The sequence below is a fragment of the Antechinus flavipes genome, chromosome 2, assembly GCF_016432865.1.
Source record: "Antechinus flavipes isolate AdamAnt ecotype Samford, QLD, Australia chromosome 2, AdamAnt_v2, whole genome shotgun sequence".
Classification (NCBI taxonomy): Eukaryota; Metazoa; Chordata; class Mammalia; order Dasyuromorphia; family Dasyuridae; genus Antechinus; species Antechinus flavipes.
Genome location: NC_067399.1, coordinates 276,822,740 through 276,847,239, shown reverse-complemented (window position 1 = coordinate 276,847,239; position 24,500 = coordinate 276,822,740). Strand labels below are relative to the sequence as shown.

Sequence of the window (24,500 nt, the reverse complement as noted above, 5' to 3'; positions counted from 1 at the left end):
TACCATGTGAACTATACCCACATTTCATTAGGAGGTGCCCCTAAGGTGCTTCCAAACAAAGGGTTATACTGTATAATGCCAGCAGATTGACTGGGGAACTCATCAAATTGTTCAGGGACCTATTTGACTGAGCAATCTCCCTACCCATCATACCACACCCACACTCCTATCCTCAGCCTCTCACAAAAATACAATAACAATTTTTACCAAGCTGTAAAGACTTTTTAGTATTGCCCCTTCTTTTTAAGGCTCTAGCTTGTGTGTAGATTTTCTCAGCTGCCATATCTCCCTCAGGAGCCTGGCACCATAATTAACACTAGGAGGGGCAGCCTTTCCCCTCTTCTTAATAACAGAATCTCCACAAAGCCAGGGAGATGGTAGCATAAAATGTTGATAATGATCCTGTGTTTGTCTTCTAGGTTAGTGCAGAGAAGCTTGTCCCCAGAAGGTTGGTCACCAGGTGATTTTTTTTGGTTGCCATAGCAACTCAGGAAGTACTCTCTTTTAAGGTGTGTGTGAGTGAGTTGTATTAGAGGTGGTGGGTTTACATTCCACACCAGTGGATGGAGTACTCACATCAATGAAATCACAGATCTTTTGAAGCATTGTTGTTATTGTTTGGAGAAGGGTGGTTCCTGGCCAGGGTATGCTTGAGAACAAAGGTCAGTTGCCTGTATTTTCTTCAGCTTGTGAGGAAAAACTATTATTTCTCCTAATCAATAACTTTAGGAAACTCATACCAAATAGCTTAGGGTTAACTTGATTTTTGCTTCTTTAGCATTTTTGTTTGATCTGACATTGGTTAGTTGTCTCATTGCATGAAGAAAGGAGTAATTTGAAAGTCAATGATATCTATTGATAGGAGTAGAAATGAAAGCTGCTAGAAATAAATGCTTAATTACTTCCAGATCATTAATTAATTATTAAATTATTTGCATTTGAAGGTCCTTGGGTTACATTCTGGTAACATTCTTTTACATTTTTGCTCCTGGCAAAATATTCTAGAAGATAACAGTTTAGATATGATAGAGAGGATTGGTTGGCAGGTTGTGCAAACTTAGCTTAATTCATGTTTTCAATTAATAAGGTTCATATAGAATGAATATGGTATTTACCAGAACAGGGCCCCATTTTTGCAGGGCTATGTCTAAATATTTTTGAGCCAGTGTCAGGAATATAATATTTATCATTCATATGTTAAGTCATAAAAATAATATTAATTCTAGCTGATATCAATGTATTGCATTAGTTTTACAGAATCCTTTGCATCTATTTTCTCATTTGAACCCCATAACAGTCCCTTGGGGAAAGTAGTACAGGTAGTAGTTCCATTTTACAGATGAGGAAGCTGGTATTGCGATTGCTCACAGTCATAAATACTTCCTATCTTGTGGTCAAAATTTCCACAAGTCTTCTGCAAGATTTGCACATCATTCTTTGTCTTTAATACAAAAGGAAGCCTATTGGTGTTCAGACCTCACAAAGGGAAATAGGCATAGCATGTTGGGAATTATAGACTACAATTCCAGTCATGTGAAAGATAGGGTAGCAGATGAGGAGAAGTAGCAGATGAGGTTTGCAAGCAGGGTCAGGTTAGAGAAATGTAACCTCAGGGGGCTCTCATATTCTAAAGAGGCCCCTGAGGGGGAGAGACGACTTTGATTTGAAGACCCCGGTAGGAGTCTGGACTTTGGAAAAAGCCAACAAAGCCCTCTTTCTTTTCAGTCTTTCTACCTTCCCAGGGCATTGGCCATTTACATTCTGCTTACCGGGTCCTATTAAAGGTAACCCTTTTGACAGTCCTCTGGGGGCTTTCAAAGAAGCCGCGAGAGGCAGGAAACAGGAAAGAGGGTCTTCTCTTTAGGAAAAGATAAAAGCAGCTCCTGCTGAAGGCAGGGGAATAGATTGCATGACCTCTCAAGGTCCCTTCAGTTCAAGGATTCTCTGTCATTCTCTGGCAAAACTAGAGGGGGGAAAGGGCCAGGGGAACCTCCATGCTGCCATGGTAACACGCCGCTGTCTTCCCTCTTCTTGAGCGGGGGCGGGGCCCTGGGGGGGCAGTCGGTTTATTAGTGGTGGTGTGCGCTGAGTGATAGTTACCCCCAACCAATGGGCGATGCTTGTAGTGTGACGCGCGACGGGAAGAGGGGCTGGTTGTGGCGGCGGCGGCGGCAGCGGCAGCAGCAGCGGCGGCGGCGGCAGTCTCAGTAGCGGCGGCATTAGTGATAGCAGCGGCGACTGCTTGCGGGGGGACTGAGCCGCGGCCTGAGCAGCGTGCTGAGACCGTCGCGGCCACCTCCCGCCGGGATGCCCGGTACTAGCTGGAGGGGAGGAGGAAAAGAGAGAGAGGGAAAGAGGCTGCCGACGGAGACGGGGAGGGGAGTGGAGAGAGGCCGGGAGGATGGCTGGCCGAAGGGGGCGGGGTGGCAAGCATGGCGGCCGTGACGGCGAAAGGGCTGGAAGGACCTGGGGAAGGGGGTGCGGGCGGCGGGGTGGTCGCGGGGAGGGGGCGGGGCGGCAGAGGAAGGGGCTTTGGAGGAGGAGGGAGGGGCGGGGTCTGCAGAGAGAAGCAGGCTGGGACTAGGGGCGCTGTCGAGGGGCCTCTAGGGAGGCGGGGTCGGCGCTGGCGGCGAGAGAGAAGAGAAGAGGGGTCTCCTCGGGAAGGTGAAGGGAGAGGAGCGTCGGGGGAAGGCTTATCGGGCGGGCCAAGGGGCGGGAGCTGCGAGGTTCGGGAGGAAGGGGGCCCTGTGGCTCTGGGGAAAATGCCATTTCTACACTGGAGGGAGGCGGGCGGGCAGGCAGGCTCTGCTCCAGAAGGGTTTTTGTCCTTCCCTGGTCTCGAGTCTCCTACCCCTGGAGGAGTTAGACGATTGGGTCACGTACCTTCTCAATTCTGTGCCCTCTTGTTCATTCCAGGGGAACAGATGGACCCTCCTGAGAGTCAGGTGGATTCAGATTTCTCTCAGCAAGGGACACCTTGCCTGATCATCGAAGACTCCCAGCTTGAAAGCCAGGCTCAGGAAGATGATTCTGGTTCTCACTTTAGCATGTTATCCAGACACCTTCCTAATCTGCAGACCCACAAAGAGAGCTCTGGGCCGGTGAGTTGAAATTTCCTGGTTGAGGACAATTGGGCAAGATTTCTTTCTTTCTTCCTTTCTTCTTCTTCTTCTTTTTTTCTTCTTTCCTTTTGACTAGCCAGAATGCACGAGTACATTGAATATCTCTAGTTTTTGCATAGGATATAGGAAATGAGGGACTTTGTTAGGAGTATGTTGGCCAGCAGAGTCTCCTCCTAGTCCATTGTTGGGAACCTGGAGGTGGAGATACTGAAATCTATTTGTTTTTTAGGATATTGTGGCAGATGCTACACAAACAGCTGGAAAAGAAAAAGGAGATAGCAACGAGTTCGTGGAACACTTGAAAGAAAACAAGTCTGCAGGTGAGGGAGTTCTATCCTGTTGGATTTTTATGAATCTGGTTGCTGCTAGATGAATTAAAAATTAGAATGATATGCTTGCATATTAGCTGTAGGTATCTTGACTATTCTTGTTGAAGTCTGAATTTGCTTAGGTTTGTGGGTAAGTGCCACTTGTACTAAAGCCCAGTTATTTTTCTTTTCCTTTTCTATAATCCATAGATTCTTCTTCTTCTTTGGACACAGGAAATACCAGAAGTCAGATCATTGAACTTTTACCTCAACCCAATAGGGAAAGCAGGTACATTGATATTTGATATTTATTTCACTTCAGTTTCTAAATGATTCTTCTTTTATTTTGATTTTTTCTTTATACCCCCAGTGCATATAGGTAGACATTTAATAAAAACACTTGAATTATTTCCTTACTAAGCCCAGAAACAAATTTACCTAGTGATTTTTATGAATTGAATAGGGAAATTATACTTGTATTTACAGTATCAGTAAGGTGAATTGTCTCTTGTGGAGTTAGTAACCATTCATGTCTACACTGTTTAAAGTGTGACCAAACTTAACTTGTTTATATGAAATGAAACATGTTCTCCCAATTCTCAGATTTTTTTTTTTTTAACATACTCAGATATATGACTGGGTTTGGATAGACTTATGTTTTAGAAGTGTGGTAAAGCCTCTAAATAAAGCCTTGTTTTTTTTTTTTTTTTTTTTTTTTTTTTTAATTTCTTTTTCTGAGATCCTGACCATAAAATCAGGAAGATTTGGGTTAAGACCCATCTCTGGTACAATTAAGTTATGTGACCCTAAAGAATTCCTTTGACCGCTCAATACTCTAGGTAACTCTCTGAAGAATATAAATTTCAGAAAAGATACCAGCTTATATTGGTAGAAGGAATTTTCTCATCTAAGAACTTTACCAACAAGATCACAAGTCTAGTCATTTATATATCCATCTTTCAAAAATGACATTTCCAAAGGTCTATTTATCTAATAGTCCAACAGAAATTAAGAGAGGCTTAATCAGAATATGGATGAAAGTAGACTTTTCCCATTGGATTTTAATAAAAATAGTTTTATTCTATTTCTTTAGTATTTTACTTTTTTAGCTTCATGATAACCATCCATTTTATCATTACTAGGATATTCATAAATGTAGAAAGCTTTTGGGAAATTTTATACGGTGATATAAAAGCAACTAAAAGAATCGTATTTAAAAATTTTAAGGAGCTTCATGAGGAAATGTGGAATTGGAATTGTTTTATTTTATTTAATCTGTGTATCTGAAAAATCTGAATTAGTATCTCCTTTTATGGTTCATCCTTCTCATCTCTTCCTATTTAATCTTTAAGTCCTTTTCATAGTTAAAAAAAAGTCTGCTTGCAGACTTTTCCACTTGAATTTTAATTTTTCTATTTTTTTAATTCAAAGTTTTATTGCCCCAGAATTTTTTAGGTATATTTTTCTGCTTTGCCTTTGTGAAACTTAGTTGGCTTTTTTTTTTTTTTTTTTTTTCTGTTGGGTAGATTATGTCAGCTCTCCAAATTTATATTACTCTTTTTAACACAGAAAGTTACAATTTTGTTACTTGAATTACTACACAAGTATTCTGGTTCTATACTGGATTCATTCTAGGATCTGGTACTAAAAAATAATCCCTGTGAGTTTTCTCTTGTTTTATAGATTGACTTTTTCACTCTTTCTGTGAATTATACAGGCCTTCTCTGTATAATTCTCACAATCTTAAGATGTTTATTTAGATTGTTCATACTGATTCTCAGTCTTCTTTTATGGTTATTCCAAGGAAACATTAACTATTGTGTCTATAGTAGCTTTGTTGATTCTGTACAACTTTTTTTTTTTTTTTTTTTTGAGTATTGCTTTCTGTAGAAGGCAATGAAGGGGAAATTTTTTTTCCAATTTGTGTAATGGATATTGGTGAGTAGAGAGACTGAAGTCAAAGAATACTTTGTCTAGAGTTTATTTTTTCATATCTTATGTCACTTTATTTATTTATTTTTAAAAAATAACTTTTTATTGATAGAACCCATGCCAGGGTAATTTTTTACAGCATTATCCCTTCCATTCACTTCTGTTCCGATTTTTCCCCTCCCTCTCTCTGCCCCCTCCCCCAGATGGCAAGCAGTCCTTTACATGTTGAATAGGTTACAGTATATCCTAGGTATAATATATGTGTGCAGAACCGAACAGTTTTCTTGTTGCACAGGGAGAATTGAATTCAGAAGGTATAAATAACCCAGGAAGAAAAACAAAAATGCAAGCAGTTTATATTCATTTCCCAGTGTTCTTTCTTTGGGTGTAGCTGCTTCTGTCCATCATTTATCAATTGAAACTGAATTAGCTCTCTTTATCGAAGAGAACCACTTCCATCAGAATATATCCTCAAACAGTATCGTTGTTGAGATATATATATATAATGATCTCCTGGTTCTGCTCATTTCACTTAGCATCAGTTCATGTAAGTTTCGCCAGTCCTCTCTGTATTCATCCTGCTGATCATTCCTTACAGAACAATAATATTCCATAACGTTCATATACCACAATTTACTCAACCATTCTCTAATTGATGGCATCCATTCATTTTCCAGCTTCTAGCCACTACAAACAGGGCTGCCACAAACATTTTGGCACATACAGGTCCCTTTCCCTTCTTTAGTATATCTTTGGGGTATAAGCCCAGTAGAAACACTGCTGGATCAAAAGGGTATGCACAGTTTGATAACTTTTTGAGCATAGTTCCAAATTGCTCTCCAGAATGGCTGGATGTGTTCATAATTCCACCAACAATGTATCAGTGTCCCTGTTTCTTATGTCACTTTATTGTTTATTTCATCAGCATCCTTGGAATAACAGTAATAGCTGATTCTACTGCAGAGGAAGACGAGAAGGAAGAAGATGCTACAGACTGTACTACACATTCAGTTGGTGCTGAAGGTAACCCTCTGAATTCTTCAGGAAAGTGGATTAAGTTCTTACACGAGCTTCAAAAGTCTAGTTTTCTCCCTTTGATTAGATTAGATTTCTTATCAGATGTCTTGTTAGCTTTAGATTGAGAGAAATGATTAAGAAATTTACTTTGTCTATATGATATTGCATCTAATAATTGCATTTAGGAATTAATAGCTCTTTGCATTTATTGTGTTTTTCTAAATATTAATTCATTCTTTCAACTCTTATTTTCTTTTTGAAAATTTTCTGGAGGGTGTGCTTTGTAAGATATCTGTTGCTAGGAGTTAGGAGCAGAGGGATGATTGGTTGAGGATAGCTTCTTAAACTTTTTCCACTTGGGACCAACCCCTTTTCACCTTAGAAATTTTTATTTGACCCCAGGCATATAGGTATATAAAAAAGGTATATACAAATCAAACATTTGCTGATAATAAATCATAATTTTTGGATCTTCACATTCAATTACCCACATGGGGGTCTTGAACCATAGTTTAAGAAGCTTTGGTTTAGGGTGTTAGAAAGTAGATTTTTTTCACTAATAAAGTCTAGTTTTAATTTTTTTACATAAGATAGTCTTTATTTTCTTTTCTAGTTTACTTTTACAGTGTTTTAATTTCTGTTATTTAGATGAGTTGAGGAAAATCTATCTGGCAGCAGGGATGGGTTGTGATCTGAAAAAACTTGATAAGTCCCCCTTCTACATAGTATAATCATTTGTATGAATGCATGATATCTTGGGTTGATGTATAATTTTGGGGGGTAATTTGGTCCTATAGACACTGGTTCATCACAGTTGGGCTTTGGGGCCCTGGAACTCTCACAGAGCCAAGATGTTGAGGAACAAACTGTACCATATGAAGAAGGCAAAGAGCAACAGTTGCAGCCAGTAACCAAGGAGTCTAGTCTTCTCAATCCCTCTAATGTAGATGCAAATATAGGTATGTAGCAAGTTCCCTGGGGCTTGGCATGTTTATAAATTGGTGTTTCCCTCCACATTAGTTGTTCTTTTCTTTCACAATGGTTATTCTTTCTATTTTTGCCCTTTTAAACAAGTTTTATCTCTCCCCAAAGTGAGATTCAGCTTATTGCTAGTATCATGTAGTAAACTAGTAAGCACTGGAGCAGTAATCTTTTACAAATTGAGTCCTATTGAAGTACATTAAATTAGTAGTTCTATTATTGGAATGTAGTCATATACTACCTAATATTATTAATTGGTGCTCTAAAATTTTTTTATTGGGTGAAATAACAATACTAGGGGGTTAGTTCCATAGGAACAGTGAAATAAATATTATGCATTGATAATCAGCTGAATAATCTTATAGCAGGATTTATCAATGTCATGGTAGGCTTATTGTATCATGAATGAACATTGGTTAGAACAAACCTTTGTGGTGTTTATTATGCCCATGCACATTTTGAATTAGTCTGCTTTCTAGGAAAATCCTTGTGTTTTCTTTTTTATTTCTTCTGGCACATTGGGCATCTCCTTTCTTTTTTTCCTCCCAACAATATAAATTCATTTACTCCCAGAAATTGAAGAGGATAAACATGAAGATCAGTCCATTGAAGATATACAAGTGGCAGTCCAAAAAGATACAGAGTCTGAGAGGTAAAAAGAACTTTTATTCTAAAAGATTTTTAGTTTTATTTGACAGGGTTTAGAGTAATTTCATTTCACCAAGGAAAAAAATTAAATGTTTGAAAATTTTCTTTATACTTTTATTATTTCAAAGCTACAAGAAGCACTTTTTGATATTCACAGTATTGTCATTGCCCTTCACTTCATATCTTTTAACATTTAACAAGGCTATTTCATTTTTGCATGCAAACCTTTGTGGTGTTTATTATGCCCATGCACATTTTGAATTAGTCTGCTTTCTAGGAAAATCCTTGTGTTTTCCCATATGTTAGAATTTCTCTCTTAAGTTGCTGTAATTTTTAAAAAACACCCTCTATTTTATCATATATTGTCAGAATATCAAGCCATTTTTAGTGTATACTGACTACAGTTGGCTTTTAGTGTTGACATTAGACTTTTAGCCACACTAATTATGCTATTTCTAGCATGACTTGGTGTTCTATGTCTTCAGCTTCTTTCCACCATGACTGTTGCCGCATATAGACAGCTTTATATTTTGAAAGATTTGCAGTACTCTGGTATATTATAAAGCATTGGGCCTTTGCTGCGTATGACAGCAAGCCTTTTCTATACCTCAAGAGACTCACTCCCAGTTATCTTTTGATTCTCAGCTTCCCTTTAGACTGACAGTTTCTGGGCAGACACTACAAGGATGTATGCACTTTCTGAGATCTGTGGTAAATTTTGGACTCTGGTCTTGGCTAGGTAAGATTAGAGTTAGGAAATGTTACATACCCTGTCTGCCGTCATTGTTGGGATTGTAATATCTATATTTTTTGGCCAGCAGTAGCTTGACTATGCCTAAAAATAGTGTGAATAATAATAGTTGGAGAAATGGGGCCTTTAAAAACTTGCATTTTCTGAGAAAGATAGAGAGAGCGAGCGAGAGAGAAAGAGAGAGAGAAAGAGAGAGACAGTGTGTGAGCATGTGAGTACTCAAAAACCTGTAAGAACCTGAACCAAGAAAAAGCTGTTTTTAGTACAGAAAGCTTTTGAAATAATGGGGTTTTCTTTGGATGGTACTCATAAATTTATGTTCTAATGAGTTCTGTTGTAGGTTAGTTTGGGACTAAAGGCCTTGGAAACTGGCAAGATCCTGTGGCCACAACATAAAGGAGGCAGTGCAGTAAGTTATGAAGAAAGTGGAAGAGAACCTTCTTTAGGAGAACTTTGGGCATGTGTGTGATAGGTAAGATGGGAAGGATCAACAGAAGGTAGCATGAATGACTGTAGGAAAGAGGAGCCAGAGATTACTTTAGTAGCAGTACTTTATTTAAAAAGTAAGTTTTTGTTGATATTTTCTGTTTCTAACATCATCATACATCCCATCATACAATGTATACTTCTTCTCCCAGAGAATCAACCTATAGCTTATTGATAACATTGAAAAAGTTTGAAAACAACTGTGGACCTCCCATCTTCATGAAGGGATGCATTGGCTGGCAGTATTTTCTCATATGTTTTCATTTGAGTCCTGTTTGAACTTTATAATTTAGATACACAGTTTTTTGTTTTATTTTGGTGTGTGTGTGTGTGTGTGTGTGTGTGTGTGTGTGTGTGTGTGTATGTATGCATGTGTGTGTGTGATCTATTTACATTGTTGCAGTTACAGTGCATTTTTTTTTTTGTTGTTGTTGTTGTTTTTTTTTTTGGCTCTGTTTACTTCACTCTGCATTGGTTCATTTAGATCTTTCCATGTTTCTCTGTGTACCACTCATCACACATCATTTTTTAAAGCATAATTATATGCTTTAAAAAGCCACAATTTGTTTAGCCCCAATGAATATTTATTTTATTTCAAATTCTTAGCTATCACAAAAAGTGATGAGTAGCAGCATTTATAACAGAAGCTCACTTCTGGGATTAAGTAGAAGTTAGTTATATGATTTATCCTGAGGATAAAAAAATAAAAACGAGACAACTCTTGCTTTCAGTAAACTTATTGGAGAAGGAATTCAACTTGGAAAGAGATAAGGAAAGCCAAGGTAATTTGAGGAAGGAGAGAACACTGAAATTAGAGGGGATTATGAAAGATTTTGCATAAGAAGTAGCACTTGAGATGAACGTTGGAGGAAAATAAAGATTTTAAGGAGCATACGTGAAGATGGAGGGTATTTCAGGCATTGTGATCTCCTGAGAACTTGTGTAGATGGAAAATAGGATACAAACTTTAGGAAAAAATTAATAGGCCAGTTTTGTAGGAACAAAGCTTCTGTAAAAGGGGAGTAGAGTAAAGTTATTCTGGAAAGATAGTTTGGGATATTGTGGAAGACTATAAATACCAAGCTAAAGAATTAGTATTTATCCTAGAGCCACTAAGAAACCCCTAGAGTTTTTTGATCATGGAGTAACATGATCAAAAAAACCTTAGCTTATTGTAGCAGCTGTCTAATTAGGAGATGGGTTAAAGAAGAGGGAAACTAGAAACAGAGGAACTAATTGGATCTTTAGGTGGTAGTTGAAATATGTCAGGCATTAGGTGATGAGGACTTTTGAATTGGGGTGTCTACATAGGTAGAAAATTGATAGATGAGATTTTGTATGAGGCTTGGTAACTGACTGATTATATATTGCTGTTGAGGGAGAGGGAGAAATTTACAATTAGGAAATTGGGTTATAACTGAAACGATAGTGGTATCCTTAAAAGAAACAGGGAATTTTAGAGAAATGGATGGCTTTAAGAAGAAAAAAAATGATAATTTCAGTTTTGGATATATTGAGTTAGAGATGCCATTGGAATACTAAACCAGATGGGATATGTAGCAAGCTGGAGTATAGAAGATAAAGATTTTTGCATTATGAATTAATAACTCTGTATAGATAATGATTGAATTCATGAGAGCAGAAGAGATCTCTGTCAAAAGGTAGTCAGAGAAAAGGGCCCAGGATACTTCTGGGATCACAATTCTAAATTATCGCAGTATTATAGATCTGGAGTGTTAGTCCCATCTGTTTAACAACAAATGGTAAGTGATATTTTCTTCCAGACAAAACTACACACAAAATGTAACAGCAGCCAGTAAAGCTGAACAGAGATTTCCTACTTAAACTGCCCTATGAGAGATTGTATGAAATGTGTTGAAACTTGGGTCAAGTGGATATGTAGGCTTTCTCCAGATGAACTGTTGCCCTTTGTAGAAGTACTTTTTGTACTATCATCTTTGTGTACACTAGTAGTTAAGAAACAGTTTGATGAAATGGATAAAATCCTTGGAGTCAGGAAAAACTGGATTCAAGTCCTGTTTCAGATTCATATAGCCTATAGTACTCTGGGCAAGTCATTTAACTCTCAGTATCTTAGAGAGTCTCTCTAAGACTATTAGTTGTCAAAATAATTGCCCATTTGCATTGGTAGAGGGAATTTCTGCTCTTTTCTAGTGAAATCCCAGAACCAGGCAGAGACTAGTAAATACAGCTTTAAGAGGAGCTATACTTCCTATAGGGAATATTATTGTTTACAAGTCCAAGGTTAAATTTTTTTTACTTAATATTTTTAATAAGAAATTGAAATGTTTGAATTTAAAAACTATTTATTGATCTGAATTTTGCAGGTCAGAGAATATGCCTTCTATTTCACAAGTACCTCTTACCTATATGGAAGCCAAGATCCAACTTTCACCCCAGGAACTGCTAGAAGATGAATTGCAAGTTCAGAAATCACTTGAATCTGAGATTTTGTCAACCCAGGAAGACATGTTTGAGCAGAGTAGTAGAACAGGTATGTGCAGTATTTTTCTCTTATTTTTAAGGCAAAGGAGGTAGTGCTAGGTTTGGAGTCCTGAAAACCTGACATTAACTCCTTACTGACATATAATAGCTATATGAACCTCGGTAAATGAGTTACCCTTCACCTTTTCTGAAGTGACTCCCTGATGTCTTACTTATTACTTAAGTCACTGATGAGTTGTTGGGGGAGGGATTTCCTATGTTGGAAGTTGGTCATGAAGACAAAACCACAGATTCTTTTGTGTATTTACATACATTCTCCTCAAGATACAAACAGAGTATTTCTGTGCTCATACTACAGCTTTTTCATTGGAGATACTGATTCAAGATGGGAGAAACACTGGTTTTAAAGGAGATAGAATGGAAATATTTGTGATAGAGGCTTTGATTCAAGAAAAATCATTCTGAAAGAAAATGTTTTCAGGGTAACTAGATGATTCAGTGGATAGAGCACTGGCTAGAGCACCCAGGAGGACTTGAGTTCAAATCCAGCTTCAGATACATAACACTTCCTAGCTGTGTGACTTTGGGCAAGTCACTTAGCCCCAACTGCCTCCACAAGACAAAAAAAAATTTTTTTTAGCTAAACATCAAGGATTTTCTAGATTATTATTGCTATTTTTTAGATTTTTAACATACTATATATCTTTATATACTGTGATATTTATATAGAGTGTACATGTGTGTAAATAAGCACTTATTTAGGCAAGCTACTTGTTCTATTATTATCTCCATAACAGTGATATTGAAGGAAATTGAGGTTTAAGTTTTAAGAAAGTGTCAGAATTTAGATTGTCAGTAACTGCAAAGTATTTATTGCTTGAATACTGAATCCCCATAGTGGTTGGCTCAGTAAGTTACTGCTTTCATCTCTATGACTTCAGTGATCTGAGGTGAAAATAGTAAAATCAGAAATTTTCCAAAGACTATTTTTTTAATGGGTCCTTATACTTAAATGTGGAGCAGTAGGTTTTTGAGAATCTAGTTTGTTAGCAACAATAATGAATTAGCCTCTTTTGAATAAATCTATTTTCTGGAAGATAAGACTGATGTCTAGTTCTAAATCACAATGGCTGTCTTTACACCTTAGCTAAAACCTTGTCAAGAATGAACTGAATTTAATGCCCTTGCCAGCTCTCTTAAAAATTTAGGATAGTGGTTTTATGGGCACTTCTTACTTTCTTAAGTTTGTAATACCATTTCATGTCTCACATCCTTCCCTCTACTGACTTAACAAAAGGGGAAGGAGAAGGCTGCAGTTCTTTTTGTAGACATGTCTGCCAAAGTTTGTAGGTTAGTGTTCCAGCAGATTTTCAAGTCTGAAAGAGAAAAGATCATAGGATCTAATTTCAGAGGTGGGAGGAATCTTTGAATTTAACCACTTTATTTTATAAATGAAACTGAAGCTGAAACACCATTTAATGATTTGACCCTAGGTCCTTTGACTCCAAATTCATGGTTTCCAAATGAGAGTATGTTGCCTTGTCCCAGTTACTGAGTTTACAGCTTGTTTTTGTCTGCAAAATATTTTTTTTGACTCTTCAGTATCAGCGTCTGTAATTCTTTCGGGAATTCTCTTGCAATTCTTTAGGTTCTCAACTTCAAGTTTGGCAAATTTTTTAAAATAGGATTTTTTTTATTTTTATTTTTTTGCAATTTATAAATTATTCTTAATATTAATAAAATGTGACATTTTAATGTTTTCCAAATTTTATATACATAATCTCACTTAATTATCCTAATAACTCTGCAATTGGGAATCAGTCTGATACCTTTCTTCTCCTATACTTTCCTTTTTTTTTTTTTTAAATAACTTTTTATTGACAGAACCCATGCCAGGATAATTTTTTTACAACATTATCCCTTGCACTCACTTCTGTTCTGATTTTTCCCCTCTCTCCCTCCACCCGCTCCCCCAGATGGCAAGGAGTCCTTTACATGTTAAATAGGTTACAGAATATTCTAGATACAATATATGTGTGCAGAACCGAACAGTTCTCTTGTTGCACAGGGAGAATTGGATTCAGAAGGTATAAATAACCCGGGAAAAAAAACAAAAATGCAAGCAGTTTATATTCATTTCCCAGTGTTATTTCTTTGGGTGTAGCTGCTTCTGTCCATCCTTGATAAATTGAAACTGAATTAGCTCTCTTTATCGAAGAGATTTACTTCCATCAGAATATCCTCATACAGTATCGTTGTTGAGGTATAATGATCTCCTGGTTCTGCTCATTTCACTTAGCATCAGTTCATGTAAGTCTCGCCAGTCCTCTCTGTATTCATCCTGCTGGTCATTCCTTACGGAACAATAATATTCCATAACATTCATATACCACAATTTACCCAGCCATTCTCCAATTGATGGGCATCCTTTCATTTTCCAGCTTCTAGCCACTACAAACAGGGCTGCCACAAACATTTTGGCACATACAGGTCCCTTTCCCTTCTTTAGTATCTCTTTGGGGTATAAGCCCAGTAGAAACACTGCTGGATCAAAGGATATTCAGTTTGATAACTTTTTGAGCATAGTTCCAAATTGCTCTCCAGAATGGCTGGATGTGTTCACAATTCCACCAATAATGTATCAGTGTCCCTGTTTTCCCACATCCCCTCCAACATTCCGCATTATCTTTCCCTGTCATTCTAGCCAATCTGACAAGTGTATAGTGGTATCTCAGAGTTGTCTTAATTTGCATTTCTCTGATTAATAATGATTTGGAGCATGTTTTCATATGGCTAGAAATAGTTTTAATTTCTTCATCTGAGAATTGTCTGTTCATATCCTTTGACCATTAATCAATTGGAGAATGGCTTTATTTCTTATAAATTAGAGTCAATTCTCTATATATTTTGGAAATGAGGCCTTTATCAGAATTTTTGACTGTAAAAATGTTTTCCCAATTTATTGTTTCCCTTCTAATCTTGTCTGCATTAGTTTTGTTTGTACAAATACTTTTCAATTTGATATAATCAAAATTTTCTATTTTGTGGTCAGTAGTGATCTTTAGTTCTTCTTTGGTTATAAATTCCTTCCTCTTCCACTGGTCTGAGAGCTGAACTATCCTATGCTCTTCCATTTTATTTATGCCTTTATAAGGCATAATATTCCATATTTCCATTCATTTCCCAGTGTTATTTCTTTGAGTGTAGCTGCTTCTGTCCATCCTTGATAAATTGAAACTGAATTAGCTCTCTTTATCGAAGAGATCCACTTCCATCAGAATATCCTCATACAGTATCATTGTTGCCTTTATGCCTAAGTTATGAACTCATTTTGACCTTCTCTTGGTGTACGGTGTTAAGTGTGGGTCAATGCCTAGTTTCTGCCATACTAATTTCCAATTTAAAATATGATTTGAGGTGGTTCCATATAAAGGTCTTCATATGCTTGCCAATTGAAAATTCCATTTTGCTGTTTAGGCAAAGTGGCTTAGTTACTCTGAAGGCAAATAAGTAATTAGGATAATGTAGCAATTTAAAAATGCTTTGTAGTTCTTTAATTTATCTTTGCAATAGCCCTATGAGGTAATTAAGTGGCAAATGTTGGTCTCTTCCTTTTTGAAACCTTGAAGTATGATGGGTCAATTTCATACAATGATACAATGATTTAGTGCTAGATGATTTAGTACTGCGTTACTTTTATTTATATTTACTAATAATAAAGGGCTCACATGCAGCCCTTTTCATAGTGGCTAGAAACTGGAAATTAAAGGGATGCCCACCAATTGGAGAATGGTTGGATAAATTGTGGTGAATGAATGTTATAGAATACTATTGTTCTATAAGAAATGACCAACAGGATGAATATAGACTTGGAGAGACTTACATAAACTGATACTAAAGGAAATGAGCAGAATCAAGAGATCATTATACACTTCAACAACAATACTACATGATAATCAATTCTGATGGATGTGGCTCTCTTCAACAATGAAAGGTTCCAAATCAGTTCCAATTAATCTGTAAGGAACAGAACCAGCTAACCAGAGAAGGAACACTGAGAAATGAGTGTGGACCACAACATAACATTTCCACTCTTTCTGTTATTGTTTGCTTGCATTTTTGTTTTTTTCTTCTCAGGTTATTTTTTCTTTCAAAGTCGGATTTTTCTTGTGCAACAAGATAACTGTATAAATATGTATATTTAATTAAATATTGTAAATATTGTATTTAACATATATTTTAACATATCTAACATGCATAGGAGGATTACCTGCCTTCTAGGGGAGGAGGTGGAGGGAAGGAGGGGAAAAGTTGAAACAAGTTTTTGCAAGGGTCAATGTTGAAAAATTACCCATGCATATATTTTGTATATAAAAAGCTATAGTAAAAAAAAAAAAAAATGAATGGACAGAAAAAAAAAACCAAAGGGCTCACACTTGGAATATTATAATACTTTACATTTTTTTATCTATAATAAGAACAAAGTATGCTTCTAACCTAAGAATAGTTTTGTTTTTGGAGAGTGTGTAGCTGCCTCTAATATGTTGTCACTTTGTTTGAGAAACAGAAGAAACCAGTACCAAAGGTAGAAATTTTTCTATCTTTTCCATAAGCTTAGACCCTGAGTATATGATTTTTTGTCAAAAGAGCTTTATTAATATATGTGCATTTTTAACATCATGCCCAATCTTGTGTTCTATTGGGATTGCAATGTTTATAATTTAGTTTTTTTCTTAAATTTTCCTCAACTTTATTTTTATATATGCCAATTTCTCTTAAGAAATATAACGTAGACAGTTTTACCTAGTCTAGATTCCAACCTCTTAGAATCATCCATTTTTCTTATTGCTTTCACGATTGCATTCACATTGCATTCATTCTATACAACAAAATTATTATCAGCACGAATTGTAAACATAACTTCTTCAATGCAGATATTTTTCAGATCTTCTCCATTAAAGCTATCTGAGAACTTTTGTGATAGGACCTGCATGAATTTTCATTATGTCTGATCTTGCTTATTCATTTTGCAAATCATTATGTATTTTTCTATTTAATCTTCCTGGACACAACAAAGCAAGATCCAGTGTGTCTAGTTTGTTTGTAGCCAGGATCATTTTTATTGTTTGTAAAGAACAAATCCATCTGTCTGATTTAATAAGTCCATTAGAGTTCTCTGAATTTCTGTATCAGCTGAAGTACCCTCAGAAAAACGATGACCACCAATAGCATCTATTTCATCCATGAAAATGATGCATGGTTGGTGATCCCTAGCATAACTGAACCTTTCTTTTATCAAACAAGCACTTTCACCAATGTATTTGTATATGATAGAACTGGATATAACCTTTAAATAAATCGCAGTCCAACTGGTAGCAATGGCTCTTGCCAAGAGTGTTTTTTCTGTTCCTCATGGTCCATATAACAAATTATCTTTTGGAGGTATTCCTATATGCTGGAATAAATCAGGGTTTGTAAGTGGTAATTCTGTTCTCTCTCATAATTCTTTGATTTGTTCACATAATCCTCTAATCTAAGAATAAGAAACATTTACCAGAGTCCTTATAAGACATCATGTAAAACAATGAATCAACTTCTCGACAAATATCTCATGATAGTATAGTCATATTCAGAGCAACTTTTATGCGTGATTTTAGTTTAATTTTATTCTGCTGACAACCATCAACCCACAACGTATCTTGGTCCATTTGTTGCTTTGCCAATGAATTTTTCTTCTATCAATTGTTTAAGCACTTCACCCTCAATCTGCCCAATACTTTGTAAGACCTTCAGTTCATTTTTAGACTTTTATATTGCTTGGTAAGCTTTTTCAACTTTTCTCTTAATTCTGAGAGATTCATTGATCTCCTTGTACTCAAGCAGCTTTTTATGATAGTTCTGAAGAGCCTTATCTCTTGGGTCCTCCATAATGAGAAGCTATAATTTGTTTTTTTAAAAAATAGTTATTAATTTTTTTAAAAAGAATTTTGAGTTCTAAATTTTCTCCTTTCCTGTTACTCTCTCCTCCCCATTCATTGAGAACATTGAGAAAGTAAGCAATATGATAACAACTATATATGTTAAATCATGCAAAACATTTCCATATTAGCATATTGTACAAAAAAAGGCATGGAAAATGAAGAAAACTATACTTTAATTTGCACTCAGTTCATCAATTCTTTATCTTGAGGTGGATAGCATTTTTCATCATAAGTCTTTCTTGGATCACTGTTTTGATTAATGTAGCTAAATCTTTCATAGGCGATCATCATAATGGTTACCACATACAATGTTGCAGTTATTGTGTACAATATTACCTGGTGCTGCTCACTTCACTCTGTATCAGTTCATGTAGGTTTTCTCATATATTTTTTGAACCATACCCTTGTCATTTCTTGAAACATGGTGGTATTCTCATCACAATCATAATGTGCTTTAGGTATTAAAATAATTCTTGTCCTAAGGAACATAAACTAGAAATCAGATATATTGTTTTTAAGAGTCCAAAGAGTAATCTTCTGAGACTTCAGTCTGTCTGAGAAACTTAACTAGATTTCTTTCCTTTCCCTGCCTAGCTCCTGATAATTGCTCTACTCCAAATGTGGAAGATGGGTATTCTTTGGCTTCCACACCAGCTACCACACTGAAACTTCTGCATCTCTCTGGACAGGGTTCTCTTGTGCAGGAGAGTACCACAACGTAAGTAATAGGAAATTGTCTTCATGGAGAGAAACATTTATGTGAGGGTTGATGATGAGAAAAGATTAATATTCTTTTACAAACTTAAAAAGATTTAAGGTCTGCATTTCTATCTAAGGGTTTTGCTAGTGTTTATATGAATCCCAAAATTGCACTTTCTGAAAAAATGATGGTACAAGGCTTCTCCCATTGTTTGGAGAAAGTCATATATCCAAAGTAGACATTTCCTTTCTCTGTATTGTTTAATAAGCACAAGCTTATTCTTTACTCCATAGCACAGGCTGAACAAGTGATCAATGATATATGTGATGGTGAATGGAAATTTTTTATTCATTTTCACCCTCATAATAGTTTATAGATAAAGAAGTTTTTGTAAACATCCACAAGGTTTTCCAATTGAAAAAGATTTCATGTCAGTAGGCATTTTAGTAGTAGTTTTTATGCTTTTCAGGTCTCGTGTCTTTATGATAGGTCACTTACTGTCTCTTGCTTGCATTCTTCTTTGTTTATTATTCTTTCTGAAATGTTTGAAAAGGGAAATAATTTCTGTGCCAGAGTATTCTAGTGTTGTTTGCTCAAGGTGTTTTTGCTATTAGGGAAAAAAACTGTGATTGTTAGTAAAATAACCTGTTATCTTTTTCTACATAGGAGTTCACCAGATCCAGTTGCTCCTTCACCAGATGTTTTCCAGCCTACTCCTTTTATTGTCCCTAGCAGTCCAACAGAACAAGAAGAAATAAAAGGTCAGAACTTTTATTTATATTTTTACCCCAGAATAGTTTTGGACTAGAAGAAGGGACACAAATCTCTATATAGCTAGAATTTTTAATTTCTTTTTAAAATGCCAGATGGCGGTGATTCAGGCTATTTCTCCTAAACTCTAGTCTGTCTCTAGCTGTCTTCTGGACATTTCCAGTTGATGTCTCATGTTCATTTCAAGCTCAACATGTCTTAAGTCCATTCATCCTAATTTCTCTTTTTAATTTGAAAGGGGTAACTTTATTCTAGTTATTCAGCTTTACCTAATAGTTATCCATGACTCTCTACTTTCCCAATCCCATCATCTATCAATTCATTTGCCAAGTCTATTTGATTGTGCCTGCACATTATTTCTTATATCTTTTCCTTCTCTCTACTTAGACCACAGCAATCCTAATTTACTAACCATTACCTTCATCTATTCATGACTCGTCTATTACACTAGTCTTTAAACATTTTAAAAAATTCAATTTTATTTTCAATTTTCAATTTTGTCTTCCACCTCCTTTCCTTAATTCCTTGAGAAAACAAGAAAAACAGCCATTACAGACATGTATAATCAAAAAAACAAATTCCTGCTCTGCCCATGTCATTTAAAAAAAAAAAAAAAAGCTTTATTTTGTACTCTAGTCTATCACTTTTCTTTCTGCATGTGGTTTGTATGGTTCATCACAAATTTCCTGGAATTATTAACCATTCTATTGCCTTGATCAGAGTCCTTGAGTCTTTCTGAATTGTTTGTCTTTACCACAACAGCTTTGATTTTCTTTCATCTGATATTTTCCTTCATCAAGCCATCTTCCATATAGCTACTAAATTGATGTTCTTAAAGCCTGACCATGTAATTTCCCTCTTCAATAAGCTTCAGTGCTCCTTGTTGCTTCCAGGAAAAATACAGACTCCTCTTTTTGGCATTTAAAGCTTTTTCAAGATTGATTACATACTACTTCTATTTACTTACTATTTCAGCCAAATTGGCCGCCTTCTTAGTCCTTATCTACAACATTAGATCCTTTGTCCCAAAGCCTTTGCAGAGGCTGTCTCTCCCATAACTAGAATGTTTTCCTTCATTGCCTCTTTGAACTCTTAATTACCTTTATGGCTTATGGGCAATGCCACCTCTTATAAGAGGCCTGTCTTGATTCTTTCCCTGCTTTTCTGGCCCTACAACTAAAATTACTTTGTGTTTATTTTATATATATTTTGTGTTTATTCATTTTTGTGCATGTTGTTTTTCTTTTTCTTTTTTTTTTTTAATTTTTTAATAATTTTTTATTGATAGAACGCATGCCAGGGTAATTTTTTACAGCATTATCCCTTGCATTCACTTCTGTTCCGATTTTTCCCCTCCCTCCCTCCACCCCTTCCCCCAGATGGCAAGAGTCCTTTACATGTTGAATGGGTTGCAGTATATCCTAGATACAATATATCTGTGCAGAACCAAACAGTTTTCTTGTTGCACAGGGAGAATTGAATTCAGAAGATATAAATAACCCGGGAAGAAAAACATAAATGCAAGCAGTTTATATTCATTTCCAGTGTTCTTTCTCTGGGTGTAGCTGCTTCTGTCCATCTTTGATCAATTAAGGCTCTCTTTATCGAAGAGATCCACTTCCATCAGAATACATCCTCAAACAGTATCGTTGTTAAGGTATATAATGATCTCCTGGTTCTGCTCATTTCACTCAGCATCAGTTCATGTAAGTCTCGCCAGTCCTCTCTGTATTCATCCTGCTGGTCGTTCCTTACAGAACAATAATATTCCATAACGTTCATATACCACAGTTTACTCAACCATTCTCCAATTGATGGGCATCCATTCATTTTCCAGCTTCTAGCCACTACAAACAGGGCTGCCACAAACATCCCACAAAGGGATACAGGTCCCTTTCCTTTCTTTAGTATCTCTTTGGGGTATAAGCCCAGTAGAAACACTGCTGGATCAAAGGGTATGCACAGCTTGATAACTTTTTGAGCATAATTCCAAATTGCTCTCCAGAATGGCTGGATGTGTTCACAATTCCACCAACAATGTATCAGTGTCCCTGTTTTCCCACATCCCCTCCAACATTCCCCATTATCTTTCCCTGTCATTCTAGCCAATCTGACAGGTGTGTAGTGGTATCTCAGAGTTGTCTTAATTTGCATTTCTCTGATTAATAATGATTTGGAGCATATTTTCATATGTCTATAAATAATTTCAATTTCTTCATCTGAGAATTGTCTGTTCATATCCTTTCACCATTTATCAATTGGAGAATGGTTTGATTTCTTATAGATTAGGGTCAATTCTCTATATATTTTGGAAATGAGGCCTTTATCAGAACCTTTGATTGTAAAAATATTTTCCCAGTTTATTGTTTCCCTTCTAATCTTGTTTGCATTTGTTTTGTTTGTACAAAAACTTTTCAATTTGATATAATCAAAATTTTCTATGTTGTGGTCAACAGTGATCTCTAGTTCTTCTTTGGTCATAAATTCCTCCCTCTTCCACAGGTCTGAGAGGTAAACTATCCTATGCTCTTCCAATTTATTTATCATCTCATTCTTTATGCCTAGATCATGAACCCATTTTGACCTTATCTTGGTGTACGGTGTTAAGTGTGGGTCAATGCCTAGTTTCTGCCATACTGATTTCCAATTTTCCCAGCAATTTTTGTCAAATAATGCATTCTTATCCCAGAAACTGGTGTCTTTGGGTTTGTCAAACACTATATTATTAAAGTTATTGGCTGTTTTGTCCTTTGAACCTAACCTATTCCATTGATCAACTAGTCTATTTCTTAGCCAATACCAGATGGTTTTAGTAACTGCTGCTTTATAATATAATTTTAGATCTGGTACAGCTAGGCCACCTATGTTGTTTTTCCCTAGTAGAAGGTAAGCTCCATGATTATCTTGCTTTTTTCTTTGTCGTTCCAGAGGTAGCATAGTGCCTGGCCCCATAATATGTGTTTAATAAATGCTTGTTGAATTTAATTCAGTTGCTGGGATTTTGAAACCAAATATCCTAACTTTAAATCTAGGGTTTAATTCTCTGGTCTCTGGCTTCCTTTTTAGGTATGAGGCTGGTATTGACGTTTGTACATATGTAAAAAATTTAAGTTTTTTTGGGGGGAGTATCATGACAAAATTTAACTCCAGGTAGGCCTTTTGTTGTTGTTGCTAAACACTAATTTGATTTCTTTCTTTCTCTAATTGATTGTTTACTCAAGAAATACTAGTAAAACATGATTAAGTCAGGTCTTAAAGAAAGGTCAGTGTCTTAAAAAATTTTTTTTACACCATTCCAAAGCTGGATTAAAAAATAAAGTTCTATGCTAGACTTTTTTTGGGGGGCGGGAGGAGAGGGGGAGGACCTAGGCAGTTGGGGTTAAGTGACTTGCCCAGGATCACACAGCTAATAAATATTAAGTATCTCAGCCTGGATTTCAACTCAGGTCCTCTTTACTCCATGGCCAGTGTGATCTCTGCCCACTATGCCGTAGGCATTTTAAAAGTGTTCTTTAAAAAAATAGTAAACTTAACCATCAAGAGAGCATCAAAATATCATTTATACAAACAGAATTTTTCAAAGCTTTGTACATGAATCTTAGACTTTTGTTATTTATAATTTTTTTTAAAGTTGTCTTATTTCCTTCTGTCTTTTTTTCTTTCCTGGGTATTTTTCAAGATTTTTTTGGTATTACAGTTTTTAATTTTAACTATTTACAAACTCATGTTAGTGTATATCTTGTTTTCATTTTGCTGTCTTTATGGAACATCAGTTTTGTTTCCTCACAGTATTTTGTAGTCTTCATAGTTGTCATTTTTTATCATGGGTTTTGGATAGAGTCTTTGCCTTGGGTTCAGATGTCACCTGAGGTACTTGCTGGTTGAATGATGATGGGTAGGTCACTCAAACACCTTGAGCTTCACTTAATTCATTCATAAAATGGGGATAATGTGGTAACTACTTACAAGGGTTGTTGTGAGGCCTAAATGAGCTAGAGTGTAAGATGCATAATAGACTTTTAAGTGTTATGCAAAAATTTCGCTTGCTGTCATGGAGTGGTAATACTCCATTCTATTTGTGTATTACAGTTTGTTCAGTCATGCTTCAGTTTTTTACTACTTGAATTTTTTTTGCTTAATAACATCTTTAGGACTTAAGTCTGATAGAGGAATCACTGGGACAGAAGGTATTGACAGCTTTATGAGTCTTATTGTATAATTCCATATACATTTCAGAAAGAGTTGTTGTAATTCATGACTTAACCAGTGGTATTAAGAAAAATTTTTTCTGCAGCCCCATCTGCATTGAATTGCATAGTTTTAAATTGTTTTTTAAATAGTTGAGTGGTTCAGAGGTCTTTCAGTTAGTGGACTTTAATTTGTTTTGATATGCATTCTTTTTGCAGAGTTTGAATACATATAGTTATTGATAATTTTAGTTATTTTAAGTCTGCTTGTTTCTGTGGTTTTTTTTTTTTCCCTTGAGGCAATTGGGGTTAAGTGACTTGCCCAGGATTACACAACAAGAAAGTGTCTGAGTTCAGATTTGAACTCAGGTCCTCCTGACTTCAGGGCTAGTGCTTTATTCACTGCCCCCACCTTAGCTGCCCCTTGTTTCTGTTTTTTGACCAATTACTTAGGGAAGTACGGTTCAAAAGTTTATAAATGTATATTCCTTATAGCTTTTAGATTTAAGACTTATAAATTATTGACACTTATGTAATATTTTGCTTATGGTATATAGTATAGATTTTACAGATGTGTGAAATGATTGAAATGATTTATCCATGGCTATATGGGTAATAAATATCAGAAGCATGATTTAAATCCAGGTCTTCTTTTGATTCCAATTTTAATATTCTTTCTACCATATTATGCTGTTTGTCTCATTTTGGAAATGTTTGCCACAAAGATTTTTTCCCTAGTATTTTTGTTTTGTTTTATTCTGAATGCATAGTTACACATAAATTTTGACACATCAAAATGTCTGCTTTCTCTATTGTATGTTCAGAATGTCAAGAGTTGATAGCATTTAAATGTATTCATTTGGTATTTGTATTTTTTTAAATTGATACTTAACACTCCTTTTTCTGTTTATCTGTGTCATCATCTGTCTTAGTGTATAATTCACAGGAAAAGATTCACATAGGAGCAGGGCAATGTCTTGATAAATTTGTATATGGAATTTGATAAATTCTTTTTAATGATAATTTAAAAATGATGATGTCCTACAATATGTAGCACAATGACAATAATATCACAAAGGTTATATGGTAGTTCCTTTTCTCTGGAGTACCAAATTGAAATGTAAGGAAAAGGTCCCTTGGTTTGGAGGGG

General features: G+C 35.8%; 1 protein-coding gene and 1 pseudogene across 2 annotated transcripts in view; one reads left to right on the top strand and one right to left on the bottom strand.

Moving 5' to 3' along the window:
• Positions 1 to 2,187: 2,187 nt before the first annotated feature.
• TP53BP1 (tumor protein p53 binding protein 1) overlaps positions 2,188 to 24,500 on the top strand; it is a 136,011-nt gene continuing 113,698 nt past the window's right edge. For both annotated transcript variants that reach the window (XM_051977182.1, XM_051977181.1), the window contains exons 1-10: positions 2,188 to 2,314; positions 2,917 to 3,101; positions 3,352 to 3,442; positions 3,641 to 3,719; positions 6,288 to 6,385; positions 7,177 to 7,338; positions 7,934 to 8,012; positions 11,594 to 11,760; positions 18,287 to 18,410; positions 19,059 to 19,153. In XM_051977182.1, the coding sequence (XP_051833142.1) occupies positions 2,308 to 2,314; positions 2,917 to 3,101; positions 3,352 to 3,442; positions 3,641 to 3,719; positions 6,288 to 6,385; positions 7,177 to 7,338; positions 7,934 to 8,012; positions 11,594 to 11,760; positions 18,287 to 18,410; positions 19,059 to 19,153 (1,087 nt within the window). In that variant the 5' untranslated portion in view covers positions 2,188 to 2,307. The remainder of the gene's footprint in view (positions 2,315 to 2,916; positions 3,102 to 3,351; positions 3,443 to 3,640; positions 3,720 to 6,287; positions 6,386 to 7,176; positions 7,339 to 7,933; positions 8,013 to 11,593; positions 11,761 to 18,286; positions 18,411 to 19,058; positions 19,154 to 24,500) is intronic.
• LOC127549305 (26S proteasome regulatory subunit 10B-like) lies at positions 15,302 to 18,435 on the bottom strand (annotated as a pseudogene).